Here is a 23281-nt window from a genome sequence, read left to right as displayed (position 1 = left end):
CCCGGCTAGTTTTTTGTAGTTTTTAGTAGAGACGGGGTTTCACCGTGTTAGCCAGGATGGTCTCGATCTCCTGACCTCGTGATCCGCCCGTCTCAGCCTCCCAAAGTGCTGGGATTACAGGCTTGAGCCACCGCACCCGGCCAGAAAAATCTTAAGTTAAACCATTGTTAAGTCAGAGACCATCTATAGTAAGGGAAACAGATACAGAGAATTACAGTGGTAGTGATGTAGTGGTAAATGCGGTAAGAAAGATCTGAGTCTAAATGATCTCTGAAAAAAACTCTGTAAATCAGACATTTAAAATCCCATTTTGCAGATAATAAAACTTAGACTTGAAGAGGTTAAAATAACTTGTTCGAGCCACATAGCAAGTAAATATTAGAGTTGGGATTGGGAAGGTCTGTTTGGCACCAAAGTTTATGCTACACCAGTGGTTGTCAACCAAGCAGAGCTTTGTAGAAACTCCCACTTCCCGCCACTCCTTTTTTTTTTTTAAAACAGAGTTTCACTCCCATCACCCAGGCTAGAGTGCAATGGCACAATCATGGCTCACTGCAGCCTCGACCTCCCAGTCTCAAGTGATCCTCCTGCCTCAGCCCCACAAGTAGCTGGAATTACAGGCGCATGCTGCCATGCCTGGCTAATTTTTGTATCTTTTGTAGAGAGAGGGTTTCACCATGTTAGCCAAGGCCAGCCTTGAACTCTTGAGCTCAAATGATCTACCTACCTCACCCTCTCAGAGTGCTGGTATTACAGGAATGAGCCACCATGCCTGGCCCAGAGACATTTTTTATTGTTATAACTGGAAAAGCTGCAACTGGCATCTAGTAAGTGCTGCTAAACAACCTACAATACACAGGACGGCCCCTTACAATGAAAGAATTATTCAGCTTACTTCTAGAAAGCTAGGGAATTTGATTTTTGCCATCTTCAGATCCCATGACAAGTAAGAGTTAACTGATTAAATAGTTCCACTTCCTAGGAATGCTTCTGTGGTTTTCCTCTCCTTTAAAGAAAATTAGTTAAGAAATAGTGTCGCTTCCGGGAGTGACTTATACAGATAGAGTCAGGATCTTGGGGAACTAATCTGAGTCAGCAACTGAAGAATTTTCTCCATGCCTGACCAGTCCCCACCCCGCACTGCCACAAGGCTCCTGCTGTGGAAATCAATCAGCTGTGTATCTCAGGCTGCTTCCTGTAGGGTGTGTTATGGAATGGCATTAGCCCTTGCACCAGCTGGGAGTACTGATCTCAGTGTGATTTTATCAGACTCTGTTTCTTTTGAGCCTTGCTGTTTGGAACAAAGGACCCTCTGTTAAGAATGCAGAGAGCTAGTGTGATTGGATAGCTAGCATATATGTACATGGTTCCTATGGGAAAAAAACAGACATAAATTGTGCTATAGCCCTCTAAAATTTGGGTCTCCAAAATGATTTCCCGACCTTCTGTCTGTATTCACAGTTCTTTCTGTAAGTGCTTATCCTTCCCCCAAAGCAATTCGAGGGCCATCTGATCTGATAAATGGTGGTATCCTTCAGAACTAGCCTATTTTTATGTTTCCAGTCTTGGACGTATTTGATCCCCACTATCTTTCCAGTGGTATTTCCTATATAGACCATCCACTACATCCAGTTACCCCAGACACTCCTTATACATTTTACGTATTTGATTTCTGAAGTCATAGCTTGAGTCCACTTCTTTATAAAGCTTTTTTTTTTTTTTTTTTTTTTGAGATGGATTCTGTCTCTTGTCACCCAGGCTGGAGTACAGTGGTGCGATCTTGGCTCACTGCAACTTCTGACTCCCAGGTTCAAGTGATTCTCTTGCCTCAGCCTTCCAAGTATCTGGGATTACAGGCACGCATCATCACGCCTGGCTAATTTTTTTGTATTTTTATTAAAGACGGGTTTCGCCATGTTGGCCAGGCTGGTCTTGAACTCCTGACCTCAGGTGATCCGCCCACCTCAGCCTCCCAAAATTCTGGGATTATATTATAGGCGTGAGCCACCGTGCCCGGCTTTATAAAGGCTTTTGATCTCCCCGGCTCACTACTCCTGATCTCTTAATCATTTACAATGTATAACTCACTTGACTTTTATCACATACTACCTAATTTTGACATTTTCTGATTATATCCATTTGTCCTGTCCCCTCAGTTAATTCACTTTTGTGTCCCTTAATGTAGTTAGCATATTGGTATATACATAGTTGGAGATGAGAGAATATTTGACTGACTGGATGAACATTCTTTATTTCTCATAAACCATGTAAGCTCTAGGATTCAAAATGCTGTCTACTCTGCAAGACTTGAGATATGTATCCTTGTGTGTCCTGAAGAAATTCTAATCTTAGCCTGATGTCCTCAGCTCTCCATCTTCCTTCTGGGCTTCCTTCCTTCTCTGCTAGTTAGTATATGTTAAGGGAACATAATCTTTTTTCAGTATAAGAGAGCAAAACTAAGAAAGAAATGTGCTACTTTTTATGCACAGAGTCATTGGTACTTACTCAATTAGTTGACAGTTTGGTGTAGTGAAAAAAACTGAATACAAGTTTGAGTCAGAAGTATCCAGGTTTGAATCCTGGCTCTATCATTTACTAGCTGAGTGACCTTGAGGGAAATGACTTAACCTCTCTGAATCCTGTTTACTTTAACTATAAAATACAAGTATTGGTAAATCATACCTTTAGGATTTTTATGAAAATTAAATGAAGTGATATATCTAAAAGCATTAGACTTATATTCGGTGCTCAGCTCACTAGATGATGATACGCTTTTTAAAAAAAGAAGCTTATCTAGACATATAAATTAGAATATTTTGAATTTTTTTTCATTTTTGTTTTTTGTTTGTTTGTTTTTGAGACAGGGTCTCACTTTGTCACTCAAGCCTGAAGTACAGTGGTATGATCATGGCTCACTGCAGCCTCAACCTCCTAGGCTCAAGCGATCCTCCCGCCTCAGCCCCCACAAGTAGCTGGGATTAGAGGCATGCACCACCACAACCAGCTAATTTTTGTATCTTTTGTAGAGACGAGGTTTCACCATGTTGCCCAGGCTAGTCTTGAACTCCTGAGTTCAAGTGATCCACCCACCTCAGCCTCCCAAAATGCTGGGGTTATAAACATGAGCCACTGTATCAAGCCTGTGAAATCTTTTTAATAAGAGCAGTTACCCCTCTTTGTGCCTAGGGATCATCATTCTCCAGAAGACTTGATCCAGCACCAGAGAAGATTGGTTTTTTCTTCTTGGAAATTGGAAAAATGGAAATTATGAGGATAAAGTAAAATTAGTTTGATAACAACGAAACAAGTGTATGGATAGTCTTCCTGAGCAGTTTTTGTGGGAACAATAGTGTAGGGCTTATTTCTAGCCCTAGAGTGGCAATAATAGGCAAGTTTAGGTCATGACTCAACACAGCTTAAAATATATTTTATGTACACGTACATATACATACATGTTTATTCATTAATTTTTTCATTTATGCATTTCTTTCAGAATCCTACAACCAGCAGGTTTTTCTGAGACCATTTTGGCCTTGGCTTGTATGCTCTACAAATTAATATTATTTTCAAATCATTAACCAGAATTAACCAGAAGACATTACCAGCTCAGTGACTTCCCCAGCCTCTCAGTGCCCATTAGATCAGCTCTAATGATCTCAGGGATTTTGGCCTAATTAGCTTTTATCGTAGACCATGTTATCTTCCTTTGTTACCATACAATGGCAACTACTAAGTCAGCATCTTTAGGAAAGACATCTCTTAATATTAATCAATCTTTAATTAAAACATTGAGGGCTGAGGTGAAAAATATCGGCAGAGTTTCAGAGGCAAGCAGCTTAAAATACAGATATAATTCATCTGTCTGCCAATCTCATACCAGATTGAGCTATTTTACAGAAAGTCTTTAATTCTTTACAGTTTCAGCAAATATATGTTTTTAATGTTTTTGACATTTGGTCATGTGTATATATCAGTCAAGGAAAGAAGATAATTCAAAGAAATTGTATGTGCCTTAGATTTTCTCCCTCTTGAATTAATTGTATTTATCAAGTGAACCATTTAATATCTCTGTCATCTTGCAATTCATTCTCAAAGGATAAGCTCTGGTTTTGGTCTAATTCTTTAAATTCATACCTAAGCTGTTTGTTTCTTTGTCATCAATGATAAGAATTTTCCTTAGTAACAAAATGAAAGAGATGGTTTTTAGAAATCTCTTCTCTGTGTATTATTTATTCTGCCTTCTTTTCTAATATTCAAGAGCAGGGGCTGGGCGCAGTGGCTCACACCTGTAATCCCAGCACTTTGGGATTACACCAAGGCAGGCAGATCACTTGAGGTCAGGAGTTCGAGACCAGCCTGGCCAACGTGGTAAAACCCCATCTCTACCAAAAATGCAAAAATTAGCCAGGCTTGGTGGTGGGCACCTGTAATTCCAGCTACACAGGAGGCTGAGGCAGGAGAATCGCTTGAACCTGGGAGGTGGAGGTTGCAGTGAGCCAAGATCACGCCATATCACTCCACCTGGGTGACAGAGTGAGATTCTGTCTCAAAAAAAAAAAAAAAAGAGGAGGTGATTCAACCCAGGGACCTCTTTCATGGAAATAACCAAGCAACTTTATGATGATCATGCCACTCTGGAACTGGAAAGACTACTCTCAGTCCCAGGGGGAGGCCCACATCATCACTTTCTCAGGAAAATCTCCCCTGAGCTTCCAGGCCAGGTTGAGGCCCGTGACCCATGTTCTTATAGCGTGGTGTGCTTTTCTTTCAGAGTAATTATGCAATTGATTAAAATGAATGTCCTTCTCCCTTACTAGAACGTAGGCTTCTGACTATGTCTTGCTCATCACTCACTCTCTTAGTGCCTGGCATAGTTTAGGGCACATAGTAAATCCCAATAAATATTTGGTGAATGGATGAAAAGAAGAGAATCAACGATATAACCTTGTAAAATTAGTTGCCTCAAGAGGATAGGAAGAGGAATCTAAGGAGACAAAGGACTGGCTAGAAAGATAGCCTCAGGATACCACAGTGTCATGGAAGTCAAAAGAACAGTCTCAAGAGGAAGGAAGGATCCATACTTATTTCTCACCACTGCTTATCCTTAACCCCCTCTAATCTGATCCAACACCCATCACTGTGCTGAAACTGCTCTCTTAGATATTCACTGGCTTCCTAGTTGCCAAGTCTAGTGGCTTTGTCTACCTCACTGTTCTCCTCTTTCATTGTGCAGCATTTAATATCAGATCTTCTTTTTTGAAAGTTAATTTACTTTCTGGACATTGTGCTCTTCCATTTTCTTCTCTGGCTGCTCTTCTGCTTTCCTTTTTGGTTTGTCTTCCTATCTCTTAAATATGTGGTTCCTGAAACTCTGTTATCTGTCTCTTCTTTCTGCACTCAACCTCTGAGATGGCAGCTTTTCACTGTTCCATGGGGAAAGGCTTCCAAATCTATCTTTCTCTCTCTTTTGTTTTTTGTTTGTTTGGTTGGTTGGTTGGTTGGTTTTTGTTTTGTTTTTTGAGATGGCGTCTCACTCTGTCTCCCAGGCTGGAGTGCAGTGGTGCAATCTTGGCTCACTGCAGTCTCCACTTCCTGGGTTCAAGTGGTTCTCCTGCCTCAGCCTCCCAAGTAGCTGGGACTACAGGTGCATGCCACCATGCCTGGCTAATTTTTGTATTTTTAGTAGAGACGGGGTTTCACCATGTTGGCCAGGCTGGTCTTAAACTCCTGACCTCAGGTGATCTGTCTGCCTCAGCCTCCCAAAGTGCTGGGATTACAGGTGTGAGCCACCACACCTGGCCCAAATCTGTATCTCTATCCCAACATTGATTCTTTTGTGTGAAGGGGCCCTTCTAGACACCTTCACATGGGTCGTTTTTTAGTATTTCACATACAGAATGCTCTAAAATAAATGAATTCAAATATTTTCTTCTTTCCTGCTGCTGTTGTTGTTGTTGTTGTTGTTGTTGTTGTTGTTGTTGTTTTTGAGACGGAGTCTTGCTCTGTCACCCAGGCTGGAGTGCAGTGGCGCAATCTCCACTCACTGCAAGCTCCGCCTCCCGGATTCACGCCATTCTCCTGACTCAGCCTCCCGAGTAGCTGGGACTACAGGCGCCCGCCACAGCGCCCGGCTAATTTTTTTTGTATTTTTGGCAGAGACGGGGTCTCACCATATTAGTCAGGATGGTCTCGATCTGCTGACCTCGTGATCCACCTGTCTCAGCCTCCCAAAGTGCTGGGATTACAGGCGTGAGCCACCGCGCCCAGCCCTGCTGTTGTTTTATAATAAGTACTACTATGATCTTAGTAACCTAAGAGTAACACTATATGGCATTATCTTTGTTTTTTTCCCTCTAACCTCTACTTTCTCTCTGGTCAGTTGTGAAGCCCAAATATTCTTCCTCTGCAATTACTTTCACAGCCCTCTTCCTCATTTTTACTAGCCGTATTCTGAAAAAGTATGCTTGCCACCCTAAGCTTCATTTATAAAGATTTGGGTTTTTTAAATGAGATAATATAAGTGACAGTTGAGTGAGCACCCCGTCCCAGAGTCCTCATTAAAATTTTTTTTGGGGGGCCGGGCTTGGGGCTGTAATCCCAGTACTTTGGGAGGCCAAGGTGGGTGGATCACCTGAGGTCAGGAGTTTGAGACAAGCCTGACCAACATGGCGAAACTCTGTCTCTACTAAAAATAGAAAAATTAGCCAGGTATGGTGGTGTGTGCCTGTAATCCCAGCTACATGGGAAGCTGAGGCAGGAGAATCGCTTGAACTTGAGAGGCAGAGGTTGCAATGAACGAGATCGCGCCACTGCATTCCAGCCTGGCAACAGAGTGAGACACTGCCTCAAGTAAATAAATAAATAAATAAAATAAAAAGTTTTTTTTGCTGGGCACGGTGGCTCATGCTGTAAGCGCAGTTGGGAGGCCTAGGCGGGTGCATTGCTTAAGCTCAGACAACATGGTAAAACCCCATCTCTGCTAAAAATACAAAAATTAGCTGGGCATGGTGGTGCACATCTGTCATCCCAGCTACTTGGGAGGCTGAGGCAGGAGAATTGCTTAAACCCGGGAGGTGGAGGTTGCAGTTAACCAAGATCTTGTCACTGCACCCCAGCCTGGGCAGCAAAGTAAGACCCTATCTGGAAAAAAAAAAAAAATTAACAACAACAAAAAATATTTTAGAGACAGGATCTCACTCTGTTGCCAGGCTAGAGTGCATTAACACAATTACAGCTCACTGTAACCTTGAACTTGTGGGCTAAACGATTTTCTCAACTCAACCTCCCAAGTAGCTAGGACTACAGATGCACATGCCTGGCCAATTTTTTAACTTTTTGTAGAGATGAGTGTCTTGGAATGTTGCTCTGGCTAGTCTTGAACTCCTGGCCTCAAGGGATACCCCTGCCTCAGTTTCTCAAAGTATTGGAATTACAGGCGTGAGCCATTGAGCCTAGCCAGAATTTCCTTCTTTAGAGTCCTGCCTTTGGCTCTTTACTTAGAAATATTTGCCTTTGCCATTGCTGTATATCTGAAATCCTAATGAGTAAATGTGATTCCCTCCACAAAGCCTTCTCTGATACCTCCTGCCTTCTTTCTTCCCACCCTTCTGTCAGGTCTTTTCTAACCTGCAAAGCCCCATGATTTTGTCATCACCATGGTTTTGGTAACCATTAGTCTAAAAAAGAGGATTAATACACTGTCTTTTGGAAAGTCTACAAGCAGGAAAGGGCTTACAGGGGTCATAGAGTTCCTGCAGAGTGTGTGGAAAGTTTTCTCATGGGTTCACGAGTACATGAGAGCTCAAATAGCATCAAAATCTTTAGTATCCCACTTAAAGCAAACTTCATGTCATGCTGTGTCGCTTTATGAACCACTCTGTAGCCATGTTTATAATAATAAAAGTACCAAAGGATGGCAGTGACTGATGCCCAACAGGTACAGACTAACACGGTGGAGTTTCTACTTGCCACTAAATAATGCTTGTAAAATCTAAAGATCCTAAGATGAAAGGCATTGTGTAGATTTAAAATGAGCAAGATCCAACCAGTCCTCTGTATCCTCTTCCAGTCAGAATTAGTCTTCCAGGAGAGAGCACCCATCAAGGTGGGTGAAAAGGCATCATAGAATCTAGGGGAGTGTGAATCTGGGGTCTCCAGACTGTCCCAGAGGGCTAGCATTTTATGTCTGGAGCAGACAAGGGCAGGATGCCAGGTCCAAAACTTGGAAAGGGAGCTATGTTAGGGTGTGAGGAGACTCCACCCGGCTGTCTTTCATTAGGAAGACTGCGGGAAGGAGCTGGAAGGCCAGGATTTTTCTTTCTTCTAAGTTCACTGAAGGAAAATCTAACACCAAATTCTGTACTTGGGAATTTCAAAATGAGTAGATAATTCTTTGAACTCTTTAATCAACTAACTGGAAACTCATTTGAAATTTGGCTTCAGTGCATATATTTGTGGTTACAGGAGTGGGGGAAATATCTGAAGAGGATCTCTGGAGCTCCCTGTATTTCTCTTTTAAAAAGGTTATACATAGCATGTGAAATGAACAGATGCTTTTTTTTTTTTTTTTTTGTAGCTATCAGGGCAACAAGAGGTGGAAAGCCGTATCAGGTATTTATTTCAGTCACTGAGATGGCTATTGGCAGAGTTCCACATACCTAAACTAAGGAGAAACTCATGAACAGATAAAAATTAAGACATGGAGGAGACCTTGTGCTTCCTCTCTTGATTTATTTCTACACACACTGATGATTTTTTAAAAAGAGCAAAGCACTCAGAGAGCATTCTTTGGCTTTGCGTTTTGGGGTTTTTTTGGAGGTGGGGTGGGAGGATTAAATTACTATATGTAATTTCTCTTTAGGGTGTATTTAAATTTATTTTCCTAAAACCCTAATTAGAGAGAGTGTGACTACAGATAATAAGTAATTCGAATCTGAATTTCATAGTTGTAGAAATGCTCCATTTATTTATTTATGTGGATCACTGATGAGAGTGGTAAGATAGATGTGGGAGGGAATTATTTAAGAATAGGCTGGATTGGTTGGTACCTGACTTGGTGAGGAAACAGTAAAGGAATTTCTGCTCATGAAGTTTGTGATTCCACATGAAGATAATTCTTTATGGCTGGGCACAGTGGCTCATGCCTGTAATCCCAGCACTTTGGGAGGCTGAGGTGAGTGGATCACCTGAGGTCAGGTCACCAGCCTGGCCAACAAGGGGTGAAACCCCATCTCTACTAAAAATACAAAAAATTAGCTGGGTGCAGTGGCATGTGCCTATAATCCCAGCTACTCGGGAGGCTGAGGCAGGAGAATCACTTGAACCCAGGAGGCAAAGGTTGCAGTAAGCCAAGATTGCACCATTGCACTCCAGTCTAGGCAACACAGTGAGACAGAGTCTCACTCAAAAAAAAAAAAAAAAAAAAAAAAAAAAAAAAATTCTTTATAATAGAATAACCACCCATCTTTCATCCAGAGCCAGAATTCCTGAGATTCTTCCAACCAGAGGGGCCCTGGCATGCTAAACAGTCTGTTATGATATCTGAACACTTAAGTGAATGTATTTGGCCAGGGAGATTTGCTAGTCAAATTGATCTTTCCTTCCCTGAGTTTTTCCAGTTGTGCCGAATAATTAAAGGAAAATTAAAACCTAGATTCCCTAAACTGTTAAGTATCAGATCTGTAAGCTATCAGTCCTTAGGATTATGGTGTATCAGAGTTAGAAATGGCTTTAAAATTCATCTGAACAAACTGCAGAAGATTTGTAAATCTGTTTTCCCAAATCTCTGCCAAATGATTGTTTGAATTTCTGCTCAAACACCTCCAGGATAAGGAAAGTCACCAGTTTAGGGGACACCCTATTCTTTGAATAGCTGTGAGAAGCTCTTTGTTGGTTTTAAATCTTAGATCTTAGTGTGCCAGCTTAAGGAGCCATCCAAAACAAGTTTCCTTCCTCCCACGTCTCAGCCCTTCAGATACTTCATGCTAATTACATCTCCTAGAACTTTCTCTAGGTCTAACATTATTGGTTCTTGTACCGTTTGTTCTTCATAGGACAGGGTTTCTAGTGTCTTGGCAGTATAGGACCAAGAGGACACAGGATTCTGGGGCAGTGCCCCTAAAAGTTTTAGAACTAAAAAATATTAAAACTAGAGAGGGTGTCAAGACACAACCTAGTCTGCCTCCCCACCCCTTTCAGTTTACAGATGGGCAGAGTCTTTTGGATTTGAGTGGGTAGAATTGATCAGCAGCCTTTGTTGAAGTGAGAAATGAAGTGTAAAGCATTTTACCAGAGAAAGGTCTTTTACTTAGACCTAATTCCGATTACAGGCTTCAGCTCACTTCTCATTTTTGCCAAGGACCAGTCTGATTCCCTAAGTAAGCCTAAGGCTCAGCTCAAGGTTTTAGTGCCAGATCTCCATACACTGGTTTCACTTACTGTTTGTGTAAAGGGTAAAATAACTTTTCCATAAGTTTTGCCATATATATTGACAACATGGTCCGACAGGGATTCCGAATTTTAATAGATGTTTTTTTCCTTCATAAAATCAGAGAATGGCCATCAAAAGAGAACAGAGTATTGGACCCCTTCAGAGACGCAGCTGCCTCTGGTGGACAGTTTCCTGGGTTGCCCTTTGTACTTTCTTTAACAATCACCAGGTGACCAGGTGGCTTTTCTAAAAGCCAAAGGCCGTGGACGACGGGATTGTGAGCTACTTTTCTCTAGTATTTTCTATTTGAGATTTGAAATACCCATGCTTTTCATCTGGTCCAAGGAGGCTCGGGTTTCCTTGGCTGTGCACAGTTATAAAGGAGCCAGGTGTTTGGTCGTAGGGCTCAGCTGTTGGCATCCTCACCTCCTCCCAACACCCCATTTTCCTCCGTCATTGATACCACTCAGGTCTGTGAGCAGAGAAATCCTGGTAGGAGAATTGATCAGGACTTGATATACTTGAGAAGGGGGAGAGGGAAGGTAGAATGTGCCTAGAGTTATCCAATAACTTGGTCTCTGAGCGTGACCGAATTCCTTTGGGACACCGGGACAGTGCCGGGTTTAAGGCTGGAGTGTTCTTCGGTCCGGCAAGGGGCGCGCTAAAGGTGACATTGGAAGGAGCAGGGACAGCCTTTGGCGGCAGAGCTGGAGCTGAGAGCGATGCAGGCAGCCCACCCCAGCCGGCGCGACCTGCCGGCACACGGGAACTCGAGTGGACCTCGCCGGAGCCGGCTAGCTGGGGGAGCGGGGGCGCCCCTTCAGGATTCGTTCGCCTTAGGGCTGGGCTCGGAGCCCGGCCGGTTGGAGCGAGACGGGGACGGGAGAGGCCGGGCCAACGGGAGGAGGGCGGGGCTTTCCTTTGTCAGGGGATTTGCGCCGCGCAGCCGAGACTCGCGCGAGTTCCGTTCCTCTCCTTGCGCCCTCTCCGGGGGCGGGGCGTTCCCCTCTGGCCCCTGGGCGCGGTGGGCGTGAACGGCTGGCGCCCCGGGTCCCTTGCTCCGAATCCTGCAGAAGCCCCTCCTTCGGCGCCTCCGCTTCCAATCCTCTCCCCCGCTCCCTCCTCTTTCGGGGTCGCTCCTCTCCCCGGCCCCGCCCCCGCCCTCTTCCGCGCCCTCCTCCCTGGGCTCTCCGCGTCGCGCGCTCCCCAGCTTCCAGGGGGCTGCCCGGGCGGGGCGGCGCAGCGCGGCGGCGCGGGGAAGGGGGAGGAGAGCCGCCCGCCAGCCGAGCACTTTCAGCGAGCGAGCTAGCTAGCGGGCCGCGCGGCGCGGGGGAGGAGGGCTCGCCCCCCGCCCGGCCCGAGCGGAGCCTTTTGTTCCCAGCCAGAAGTTTGCATGCCGGGACCGTGACAGCTGCGGGCGGGGAGGACGGCGGGGCCGCGGGGCCGGCGGCGTGGTGGAGAATAGAGGCGGCTGCTTGTCATGCAGCCCACGGCGTGGCGGCTGCGGGCCGGGGACTGGCGGCGGCGGGGGAGGCGGCACCCACAGCACTCGGGACTCAGCTGCCGGAGGGACAAACTAACTTCCTGAGCGCGGGACCTGAGGCCGGCGCGGCCGGGAGCCACCTGCAACCTGCGGTGAGGCGACCCTGGCCCTCGGGGCGCGCGGCATGGCGCGGGGAAGCGGGCCGTGCTGAGCCAGCCCCTCCGACAGACCCGCGGCCGCTGCTGCCGCCCGCCCTCCCGCCCGCCCGCCTTTCCGAGGGCCTGGCGCGGGGCTCGGCTCTCCTTGTTTTGCAGCCGCAACGCAGGGTTGGCCTGGGAGCCACAACAATGCCATGATGTTTTGGAGACAGGAAGCCCCAAGCTGGCCCCGAATGAAGGACTTCCTGTGTTTAAAGTTGCAGGAATATCCGCCGACCATCCCAGTTCAAATGCAAACACGCCAGCTAGGGAGGACGAATGGCTAATTCAGACCAGCTGGACTCTCCAGGGCTGGAACTGAGGATAAAATGAAAGGAATTCTTAGGAGCTTGGGCCATACTTGAAGACTAGAGAAGCTGTGCCATTGTTATTAAAGGATACAATCGGCATAAATTTGCTGCTCCCAACTCTGCTTCGTTGAGAAGTGAGTGGAACTAGATATCGAAAAAAACTTGTCAATATGAGATGATTTTTGTTGACTGAATTTGAAAGAGCAGTGCTCTTAAAAAAAAAATTAAACCATAAGCCATACAAGAAATTATTTTAAATTATATCGTCTCTCTGTCAACTATGAGGCTGCTAGCCTGTGAGGAAAAAGCTGTTTGTCTTAGAGCTTCTCCCAGAATGATTTCAAAACGGGACTTCCAGGCTTTTCTGGAGGGCAGATGCAGTTGGTGGTTTGGGGTATGAACAACTAAAAGGATTTATAACTTACGTAGAATGCGTTTGGGGGGAACCTGTGAAAAATGCTTTTGAAAGATTGATGGTTCATCTTGATTGAAAAAGGATGGGTAAGCCACTCAGCAGACCAGACTGTTTAAGGCGGAACCCCACCTGCCTGGGGAAAGGAGAGGAGGAGGATGGCTACATAGAGGACTGCTATGTTCCACAAAGGTCTATATATGATACAATGAGGATAAATGAGCAAATTGACCAGGGGACAAAGCTTAACCAGACTTCAAAAAGCACCATGGAAAAGATGGAAGGAAGTACTATATCCAGCAATGGTACATTAGGAGCAGCATCTAATGTTTTTGAATCTAGAGCACCAGAAGGTAAGAAGCTGGATGAGAGGATAATATTTGATGCACTGAAGCTAAGCAGTGATGTGCAGAAATCAGCACCTGTGCCACCCAGAAGGCGGCCAAATGCAGAACGCAAAGACAATGTTAACAGGAGATCGTGGAAGTCCTTCATGCCACCCAACTTCCCAGAATTTGCAGAGAGGATAGAAGCCTCTCTCAGTGAGGTGTCAGAAGCTGGTGCTTCAAATCCTTCCTTGCAAGAGAAGAAGGAGTCCAGTTCTGCATTAACAGAAAGTTCTGGTCATTTGGACCACAGGGAACCTCAGTCAGAGTCAGTAACTCTGGAACATGTGTCCAAATCCCTAGGTATTCCAGAGGTGCAAGATGTAAAAAACTTAAGTGGAGACTGCCAGGACTTTAGATTTCAGCAGCACAGTGCAAACCCTCCCCATGAATTCCAGCATCTAGAATCAGAAACTGCAGCAACAAGTGGTAACACAGATGTAATGCAGGAATCCAGATTCTCAAGTGCAACCTGGCCGAGGGCCACCAAAAGTTTAGCTAAAGGAGGCTTCATTGAGAAGCAGCACCCCCTTGGGGACACAGCCTGCACTGTGGAAATGCCACCTCTCTCCCCTTGCCTGAGTGAAGAGCTGTTAGATCCAGAATTGCATGTTCTCATAACCCCCAGCCTAAGAGAGAAAACAGAGTCTGAGCTAAAGTTTGAGGAGGATGAGCGATGGATCATGATGGAGGCTGAGGGAGAGTGGGAGGAAGATAAACTGTCAGAGAGGGAAAAGACTTTTCTGATGGCAGATGAGAAGAACAGCCTGGCAGATATTTTTGAAGAAAGAGAACAAGAAAACACAGCAGTGGTGGAGGATGGATCCGATTGCTTAGCTGCTGTCTTGAGGACTTTTGGCCACCTATCTCTTGGTCAGATTTGTTGCCGTGATGACCCACAGCCAGCCAAGGACCAGTTGGCTACTGTTCCCAAGGATATACCCCTGGATTGTGATTGTGTTCTTACAGGTGAGGATATTCTTGGTGAGGTGGCAAACAGAACTGCTCAGGGGCTAGAGGGTCTTGTTTCAGATTCAGCATGTCCTGTGGGTCCTATTGATGCAGAACAGCTCTCTGACACAGACTCAGTGCAGATGTTTCTTGAACTTGAAAAGGAGTGTTTATGTGAAGAAGGAGTAACTCCTGTAGTTGAGCTACAGAATCAAACCTCTTCTGAAGGGCTGGCTGCATCCCAGGATGCAGAAAATTTACTTGTAATTAGTCATTTTCCAGGAGCTGCCTTAGAAAAGGAACAGCATTTAGGCCTTTTACATGTAAGGGCAAAAGACTATGATACTGGATTGGATTGTGGATATTTTAATACCCTGGATTCTTCTCAGGTGCCTAATGCTGTGGAACTTATTGCCCACGTTGATATGAGAGACACTTCCACTGTTAGCAAGGAGGAATGTGAAAAAGTGCCTTTTAACCCCAGGACTGAAGAATTTAAGTCCACACAGCCAGCTGATCTGGATTCACTGGAAAAGCTGGACCCAGGGGGACTGCTGAACTCTGATCACAGGGTTTCTCATGAAGAAAAATTAGCAGGCTTCGTTGCTTCTGTACTGGCCAAAGACAATGGCGATTTGTCCCAGGGAGACTGCAGTCAAACTGAGGGGAATGGTGAGTGCATTGAGAGGATCACCTTCAGTTTTGCTTTTAATCATGAACTAACAGATGTTACCTCAGGATCTGAAGTAGAGGTATTATATGAATCAAATTTACTAACAGATGAAATTCATTTGGAAAGTGGGAATGTAACTGTTAATCAAGAAAATAACAATCTGACGTCGATGGGCAATGTGGTCACTTGTGAATTGTCCGTGGAGAAAGTTTGTGATGAGGATGGTGAGTCAAAAGAGCTGGATTATCGAGCCATGCTTTGGGAGGATCGAACCCTAGCACATTTCCACGGAAACTTCCCGGAGCAGGTCTTCCAGGATCTCCAGAGGAAGTCCCCAGAGTCAGAGGTTTTGAGTCTGCACCTGCTGGTTGGAGAAATGAGACTTAATCCAGATGGAGTGGAAACTGTGAATAATACAGAGCCTGAGCTGAATGTGGCATCATCAGAGGGAGGGAAGATGGAAGGGAGAGATTCAGGTTCATTCCTAAATATTCTTCCAGAGAAACAAATCACTGAGGCTGGTACTACTGAAGCAGTTTTAGAGGAATGGAGACCCATCCTCCAGAGGCCTTCCCGGACGGCTGCAGTGCCCACTGGCGGAGATGCCCTAGATGCTGCACTGCCCAGCCCAGAGGAGGATATCTCAATTGCTGCAGTGCCTGCCCCAGAGGGAACTGATGGAGCTGCTGCTATAGTGCCCTTTCCACATGAGGACATCCTAGTTGCTTCAGTAGTCTCCTTAGAGGAGGAGGATGTCATAGCTGCTGCAGTATCAGCCCCAGAGAGGGCTACTGTCCCAGCTGTTACAGTGTCTGTCCCTGAAGGGACTGCTGCAGTTACTGTGGTGTCCTCCCCAGAGGAGACTGCTCCAGCTGTTGCAGTGGCCATCACACAGGAGAGTATGTCAGCTGTTGCAGGGTTCTCCCCAAAGTGGACTGTTCTAGCTGTTGCAGTACCCATTGCAGAGGAGGATTGTACACCAGAAGGGCCTGTCACCTCAGCTACCACAGTGCATGCTCCTGAGGAGCTTGATATTGCAGCTGTTAGAGTGTCCACTCCAGAGGAGTCTGTCACCCCAGCTGCTGCAGTGCACACCCCCGAGGAGCCCGCTTCCCCAGCTGCTGCAGTGCCCACCCCAGAGGAATCTGCCTCCTTTGCAGCTGTGGTGGCCACCCCAGAGGAACCCACTTCCCTGGCAGCTTCAGTGCCCACCCTTGCAGCTGTGATGACCACCCTAGAGGAACTCACTTTCCTGGCAGCTTCAGTGCCCAACCCAGAGGAGCCCGCCTCCCCAGCAGCTGCAGTGCCCACCCTAGAGGAACCCACCTCAGCAGCTTCAGTGCCCACCCCTAAGGAGCCTGCCTCCCCAGTAGCTGCAGTGTCCAACCTAGAGGAGCCCGCCTTCCAAGCAACTGCAGTGCCCACGCCCCAGGAGCCTGCCTGCCCAGCAGCTGCAGTGTCCAACCTGGAGGAGCCCGCCCCAGAGGTGCCTGCCATCTCTGCTGCTTCAGTGCCCACCCCAGAGGTGCCTGCCATCCCAGCTACTGCAGTGCCTCCTATGGAGGAAGTTTTCCCCATTGGTGTGCCCTTCCTGGGAGTTTCTGCCCACACTGACTCAGTGCCTATTTCAGAAGAAGGAACTCCTATTCTAGAGGAGGCTTCCTCCACTGGAATGTGGATCAAGGAGGACCTTAATTCTCTAGTATTTGACATAAAAGAGGTGACCAGCACAGTGCTACATGTGAAAGTGCCTCTGGCTGCAACCACTGGATTAAATTCACATGAGGTAATTGTTGCCCATTTTGATTATGGGAAGGGTCTAGAGTAAAGTGAAATTTTCTAGGCTGACCTGGTATTGATCAGAAATGGTGCAGATAGTTCTTTCTTTTGTTCTTTTTGGGTCTCCTGGGCTTATAGTTTGTAGTCTTTCTGTTGAGTTTATGGGGAAAATATACTTTAATTTTGTCTGGTGAAAAATTTCATAATTTCTTGCTTCGTTTTTTATTCAGATAAGCCAATCCCAAGGAAAACAGGGATATAAACAGTTGTTGATTTACATTTTTAAAAAGATGATTAGCAGGAAAGGGTGATTCTGCTTTTGAATTACACAGTGAGCATGTTCTTTCCTAAACCAAGAGACAGTTTGTTGATTGGTGGTGTCAACATTTAGGTAGAGGCCAGAGTGTGAGCTTTGGAATGAGACCTGGTGTGCTTCTTAACCACTCCGGGAAAATTAGCTATTCTTGAGTCTCCTGTTTCTTCATTTGTTAAGGCAGAACTCTGTGAGGATAAAATGAGGTACATTTAATGTACGAAGCATATAAGATTACCAATCACTGGCCATATCCTCCCCGTTCTTTTCAAATAAGTATGTTGGTTAGTTGGAAAGCAGACTGGGGAGAAGCAGTAAAGCTAAATGATTAAGAACTTTTAAATGCAAATGTGTGTTTCTGAAAACTAGAGCTAGGCATAATGTTTATGAAAAATAGAGATATTTTAGTCATCTTTGTCAAACTGCCTTTGTGTCCTTAAGCAAGTCACTTTCTTTTCCAGGAGCTCTTGTTTCTTAATCTATAAAACAAGAAAATTGGGCTAAATGTCCTCTTGGGTCTCTCTTGGCTCGAAGATTCTTAATGTTAGAGAACCAAATGTGTTAGGAAACAGTTGGAAATGATGTTCCACATACTTGAGCACTCCTTTTCCAAGGAATTTGAGATCAGCAGCTTTCCACAGTTAACTGCCCAGATTTCATTTGGTCAGTGGTTAAGAGTGAAGGAGTTAGAGTTTAATCTGAACACAGTCAGATATGACTGAGTGAGAAGATTGTTTTGATTTTACTGCAACCCTAGGACTCAAAATAGTGCCTTCTTCATAGTAGGCATTTGCTGTTGACTGGCTGACTGAATGCATGAATATCAGTTTCCTAGATTATGGATGGATGCTGCAAGAAAGATGAGTTTTCTCATTCACCTCATTGCAGAGCCTTTCAGGGCAGCCTTAAGTCAGGTAGAGCTCCTGTTCAACATGCAGGTCCTGACAACAAAATCATTTTGATTGCATGCCATAAACTCTTTGATTAAGAGGATTGATTAAGATCATCTGGCCTTGCTGAGTGGTGGTGATTTTACCTTGAGCTTTACCAGTTGTTTTGTCATGTAGCATTCCATCAAATTAGGATGCATCATCTTTGAGACTGATGGATTTTTGATCCATTTTTCTGAGTTTTATTGAATTTGGAATTAACACTGAGATCCCAATAGCCCGTCCAAAGTGAAGACAGTAGATCAACAACAGAGTAAATGTCTTGCACTGACATTCTTGATAATACAGAATATTTCACCAGGCACAGTGGCTCACACCTATAATCCCAACATTTGAGAAGCCAAGGCAAGAGGATTGCTTGAGGCCAGGAGTTGGAGAACAGCCTAGGCAACATAGTAAGACCGCATCTCTAAGAAAATAAAAATTTTAAAAAACCCAGAATATCTCCGATGTAAAGCTTATATAGCAGTAATCATGAAATATAAGGATTAAATTTATAGTGAGGCAATCAAATCCACATAAAGGGGAAAAAAATCATAGAAATCCTGTATCATTCTCTAGGATCCTTGTTTCCTCATCTGCAAAATGAGTAGATGGCTACATAATCTCTATCCTTCCAGCTACAGTAAGTAATCCTTTTATGAAATATTGACTGATGTAAATGACAGGAGAAGGAAATGGTAGCCCAGCTGCAAAGTTGCCCATCTTTGAAATGTGGTTACTTTGTGGAATATCTGTAAGTGAGCAAATGCCTTTGTCTGTGTACAGGAAAGGAAAGATCTGAGCCTCAGCCAGGGCTGTTAACCAACAAGAATGTAGAGAGGCTATTTTGAAAATATTGAAACAAAACAAATCATTATAGAGTTAGCGTTAGTATACAGGTTTGCTAAATTGGTGAAATACTATTTTAAAAGGTTTTTCCAAGATGAGAGATTATGAATTTTTTATTTCTTCCATTCCCTTAAGAGGATTCCAAGAGGCAACTAAAACTGCCATTTTTATATATAAACACTTAGAACTCGACAAGTGATTTAGAATGAACTGAGGTCCTCTATGTCTGTACAAGTGCAGACATGTATACATGGTTAAAATAGATATAAACTTTGTATTTGCCAATAACAACAGAGTTTGGTAGAAGCAAAATGCCAAAAACTTGTTTGCTTTTTCTGTAGTGGGATCTGAGGCCTACTGAGACCAATCTCTGGTTATATAAACTCCCTACTTATTTATAGACTTCTCCAGTCTTAATCCAAGTCACTGGTTCAAAGGAAGAAAAAAACCTTTTGTATGAAATAAGAGTTCTGTAAGATTAAAATTTGCCAACAGAGTCTTTTTAAGCAAAAATTGGGGAGCACCACAATTCCAGTTCGGTGTTTGAATGTTCTGCTGGTCAGCAGAATCGTCATTGGTTTTTTTGCATTCCCTAACATCTTTTCCATACAAGGATTCATTCGTTCACCGAATAAAAATTATTATTTATTTATTATTATTTTTTAAAGACAGAGTCTCACTCTGTTGCCCAGGCTGGAGTACAGTGGCACAATCTTGGCTCACTGCAACCTCTGCCTCCCGGGTTCAAGCAATTCTCCTGACTCAGCCTCCCAAATAGTTGGGATTACAGGCACATGCCACCACACACAGCCAATTTTTTTTTTTGTATTTTTAGTAGAGACAGGGTTTCACCATGTTGGCCAGGCTGGTCTCAAACTCCTGACCTCAGGTGATCTGCCTGCCTCGGCGTCCCAAAGTGCTGGGATTAGAGGCATAAGCCACCATGCCTGGCCTGAATAAATATTATGAGTACCTACTCTGTGCCAGGTACTAGGCTCCTACAGTAAATAGAATTGGCATGGTCCTTGCCCTTATGGAATTATGCTGAGTGGGGGAGGCAGATATTAGGAAAACCACACATAAACAAATATAAAATAAATACATAGTTAGAAATTTTGGCAAATTCTTTGAATAAAAAGTTGTCAATGGATTTGAAGACAATAGGGTGGATTGAAGATATATTTTGGAGGTAAAATCAACAAGATCTGATTGTGACTCCACTGGTTTGTACAGTGGAGTGGATGGTGTAAATTATTGATTTAAGGAAGAGCAGAGTTTGGGGTAAGGGAAAGTGAGAGATACTGTTTCATTTTTGAACTGTTAGGCTTGGGATGACTGTGGTTCATTTTTTGCATGGAGATATTAAGAAAGCAGTTGGATGTATAGGTTTGAAACTCAGAGAGATAAATTGAGGGTCATAAGCTTTTATTGTGGTTAGTATTTAAACCCATAGGAATTTATGGAATTGCCTAGGAAGAGTATAGAAAGAGAAGAGAGTCCAGGACTGACATCGTCCCCTCACTCCCACCCTGAAAGACTTCAACATTTAGAGATCTATAATAGAAGAAAGAAAACAAAGGACAACAGAAAGGAATCAGTCAGGATAAAACTGGAAAAATGCAATAACAAGGCTGGATGCCGTGGCTCATGCCTGTATTCCCAGCACTTTGGGAGGCTGAGGCAGGCAGATCTCTTGAGGTCAGGCGTTCAAGACCAGCCTGGCCAACTTGGTGAAACCCTGTCTCTACCCAAAAAACACAAAATTAGCTGGGTGTGGTGGCGCGTGCCTGTAGTCCCAGCTACTTGCAAGACTGAGGTGGGAGAATCACTTGAACCCGGGAGGCAGAGGTTGCAGTGAGCCAAGATTGTGTCACTGCACTCCAGTCTGGGCAACAGTGTGAGACCATGTCTCAAAAAAAAAAAAAAGGCAAAAATGCAGTAACAAAGACAAAGTGTTTTAAGGAGTTCTTTGGGAAATTTTCTATTTTGTATCCTAGTTGCATCTTACAACCTTGCAGCAATGTTTATTAGTGTACTTCTTTGGAAAATGTCTGCCAGTGCTGCTTAGTTAATAACATGGCACAGTCCTGTTTCACTAACAGTGTTTGAAATACCAAGGAGTAGGAATTTTAGTGTATCTAAAAGCACTGGTTTTGCAAAACAGCTTTATTTGGGAGTTGAGAGAAGGAAGCAGGTGTTTTCAGATGTACGTTCTGTTAACGTTCTGTTCACTTATGTTCAAAGTAAATAGATAATATTTAGAGGTGCTTTCATATCTTTTTCAACTTATGAGAAATTATACAAATACCCATTGTCCCTGTCAATCCATAGAGTGAAGGTGAGAAATGAAAGAATAGCTAATGCTTCTGTAGGAAATGTCTGTAAACAAAGTAAATCCAAAATTTTAAAGTAGCAGTAGCTCTTACTATAGGTTGAACATCCAAAATGCGAAATGCTCCCATCTGAAACTTTCTGAATGTTGGCATGATGCTCAAAAAAAATGCTCATTGGAGCATTTCAGATTTCAGATTTCCAGGTTTGGTATGCTCAACCAGTGAGTATTTAATGCAGATATTCCAAAATTTGAATAAATCTGAAATCAGAAACACTTCTGATCTCAGGCATTTTGGATAAGGGATATTCAACTTGCGTATGAAAGAGATTATTGAACTATTTAAATATAATTTTACCTTTCTTTCTTTTCTTTCTTTCTTTTCTTTTCTTTCTTTCCTTCCTTCTTTCCTTCCTTCTTTCTTTCTTTCTTCTTTTCTTTTCTTTTCTTTCTTTCTTTCTTTCTCTCTCTCTCTTTCTCTCTTTCTTTTCTTTTCCCTTCCTTCCTTCCTTCCTTCCTTCCTTCCTTCCTTCCTTCCTTCCTTCCTTCCTTCCTTTCTTCTTCTTCTTCTTCTTCTTCTTCTTCTTCTTCTTCTTCTTCTTCTTCTTCTTCTTCCTTCTTCTTCCTTCTTCTTCCTTCTTCTTCTTCCTTCTTCCTTCTTCTTTCCCTCCCTCCCTCTGCGTTTCTCTCTTGTTGCCCAGGCTGGAGTGCAGTAGCATAATCTTGGCTCACTGAAACCTCCTCCTCCCGGGTTCAAGTAATTCTTGTGCCTCAGCCTCCCAAGTAACTGGGACTACAGGCGTACACTACCATGCCTAGCAAATTTGTGTGTGTGTGTGTGTATTTTTAGTAGAGATGAGGTTTTGCCATGTTGCCCAGGCTCCTGACATCTGGCAATCTGCCTGCCTTGGCCTCCCAAAGTGCCAGGATTACAGGCATGAGCCGCTGTGCCTAACCTATTTTACTTTTCTGTATCATTTATAATGCTATCCAGTAGGACTTGCTGCCAAGATGGAGATGTTCTCTATCTGTGGTCCAGTTGAGTAACTGGACTTTGACCATGTGAAATGTGGCTAGTGGGTCTGAGGAACTGGATTTTAAATTTAATTTAAATGTCAATATGTAACTGCTGGCTGTCATGTTGGAAAGCACAGAAAGAATTTAAATGTCAGTTGTAGAGTGAGATAGGATTTGGTTATTGAATAAAAGGGGGCCCTGTAATGTGGACTTGACATCTTCCCTCCATACTTTGGCTTTCTGCCTTCTTTGCCTTTTCATTCCTTCACCTTCACCACCATCATTTTATTGTACCAAAAACAACTTTAAACTTGGGATGTTTTTCCTGTCTCTAATCTGATTTTTCTTCAGCAGAAACATCTTTAATGCTACAAAATGGAATTATAGCAGTTGTTTTTTCTGGGAACCATGTTGTTGGAGAAATAGTCATTTTAACTGAACTGCTTTGTAATGTTGCATAAGAAAATATGGTATAATCAAATTATAGTAAAAAATGAAGTGCACTCATAATTACTTTTATAACCTTCCTTTTTCAGTGTTCCCTGGGGCTTTTCCTCTCTGGTAATCTTAGCCAGCCATAGACCATTCTTTCTAGAGTCAGTTTCCTAATACTAGTGTGGTCTGTGGTCTCATATTGACCAAATTTGGTCTTACTCAAACTTATCATTTTCTTTTGTATTATTTTTGTTCTCTTCCATTTTCTGTCATCCTCTGGCCTTAATTGACTCACCTAGCTCATGGAAGAAAAAGGAAGGGAAATAAATCTAGGCTAGTGAAATATATGGCTGGTTCTATCTCTCTGATAACTGAGAGAAACCCAATTTTTTTTATTTTATTTTTTTATTTTATTTTTTTTTTTTTGAGACGGAGTCTCACTCTGTCGCCCAGGCTAGAGTGCAATGGCACGATCTCTGCTCACTGCTGCAACCTCAGCCTCCTGAGTTCAGGCAGTTTTCCTGTCTCAGCCTCCTGAGTAGCTGGGATTACAGGCACATGCCACCACATCCAGCTAATTTTTATATTTTTAGCAGAGACAGGGTTTCACCATGTTAGTCAGGCTGGTCTCAAAACTCCTGACCTCGTGATCTGCCTGCCTCAGCTTCCCAAAGTGCTGGGATTACAGGCATGAGCCACTGCACCCGGCCGAGAAACCTGATCTTAGGGACAAATTTTTTTTTCATTATACTATTTTTTTTTTTTTTTTTTTTTTTTTTTTT

At 43.9% G+C, this 23281-nt stretch overlaps 2 protein-coding genes across 2 annotated transcripts in view; both read left to right on the top strand.

Annotated features, from left to right (window-relative positions):
• The window catches only part of LOC111529566 (microtubule-actin cross-linking factor 1), a 283418-nt gene that overhangs the window by 192647 nt on the left and 67490 nt on the right, over positions 1-23281 (top strand). The gene's annotated exons all lie outside the window — the stretch shown is intronic.
• KIAA0754 (KIAA0754 ortholog) lies at positions 11416-16670 on the top strand. Its single transcript, XM_023221212.2, has one exon. It carries the CDS (start codon positions 12918-12920, stop codon positions 16668-16670), a length of 3753 nt encoding a protein of 1250 aa, XP_023076980.1. The 5' UTR covers positions 11416-12917.

This window comes from Piliocolobus tephrosceles, chromosome 1 (genome assembly GCF_002776525.5).
Source record: "Piliocolobus tephrosceles isolate RC106 chromosome 1, ASM277652v3, whole genome shotgun sequence".
NCBI classification, from domain to species: Eukaryota; Metazoa; Chordata; class Mammalia; order Primates; family Cercopithecidae; genus Piliocolobus; species Piliocolobus tephrosceles.
Note: the sequence above shows the minus strand (reverse complement) of the source record. Positions and strands in the feature narration are given on the sequence as shown.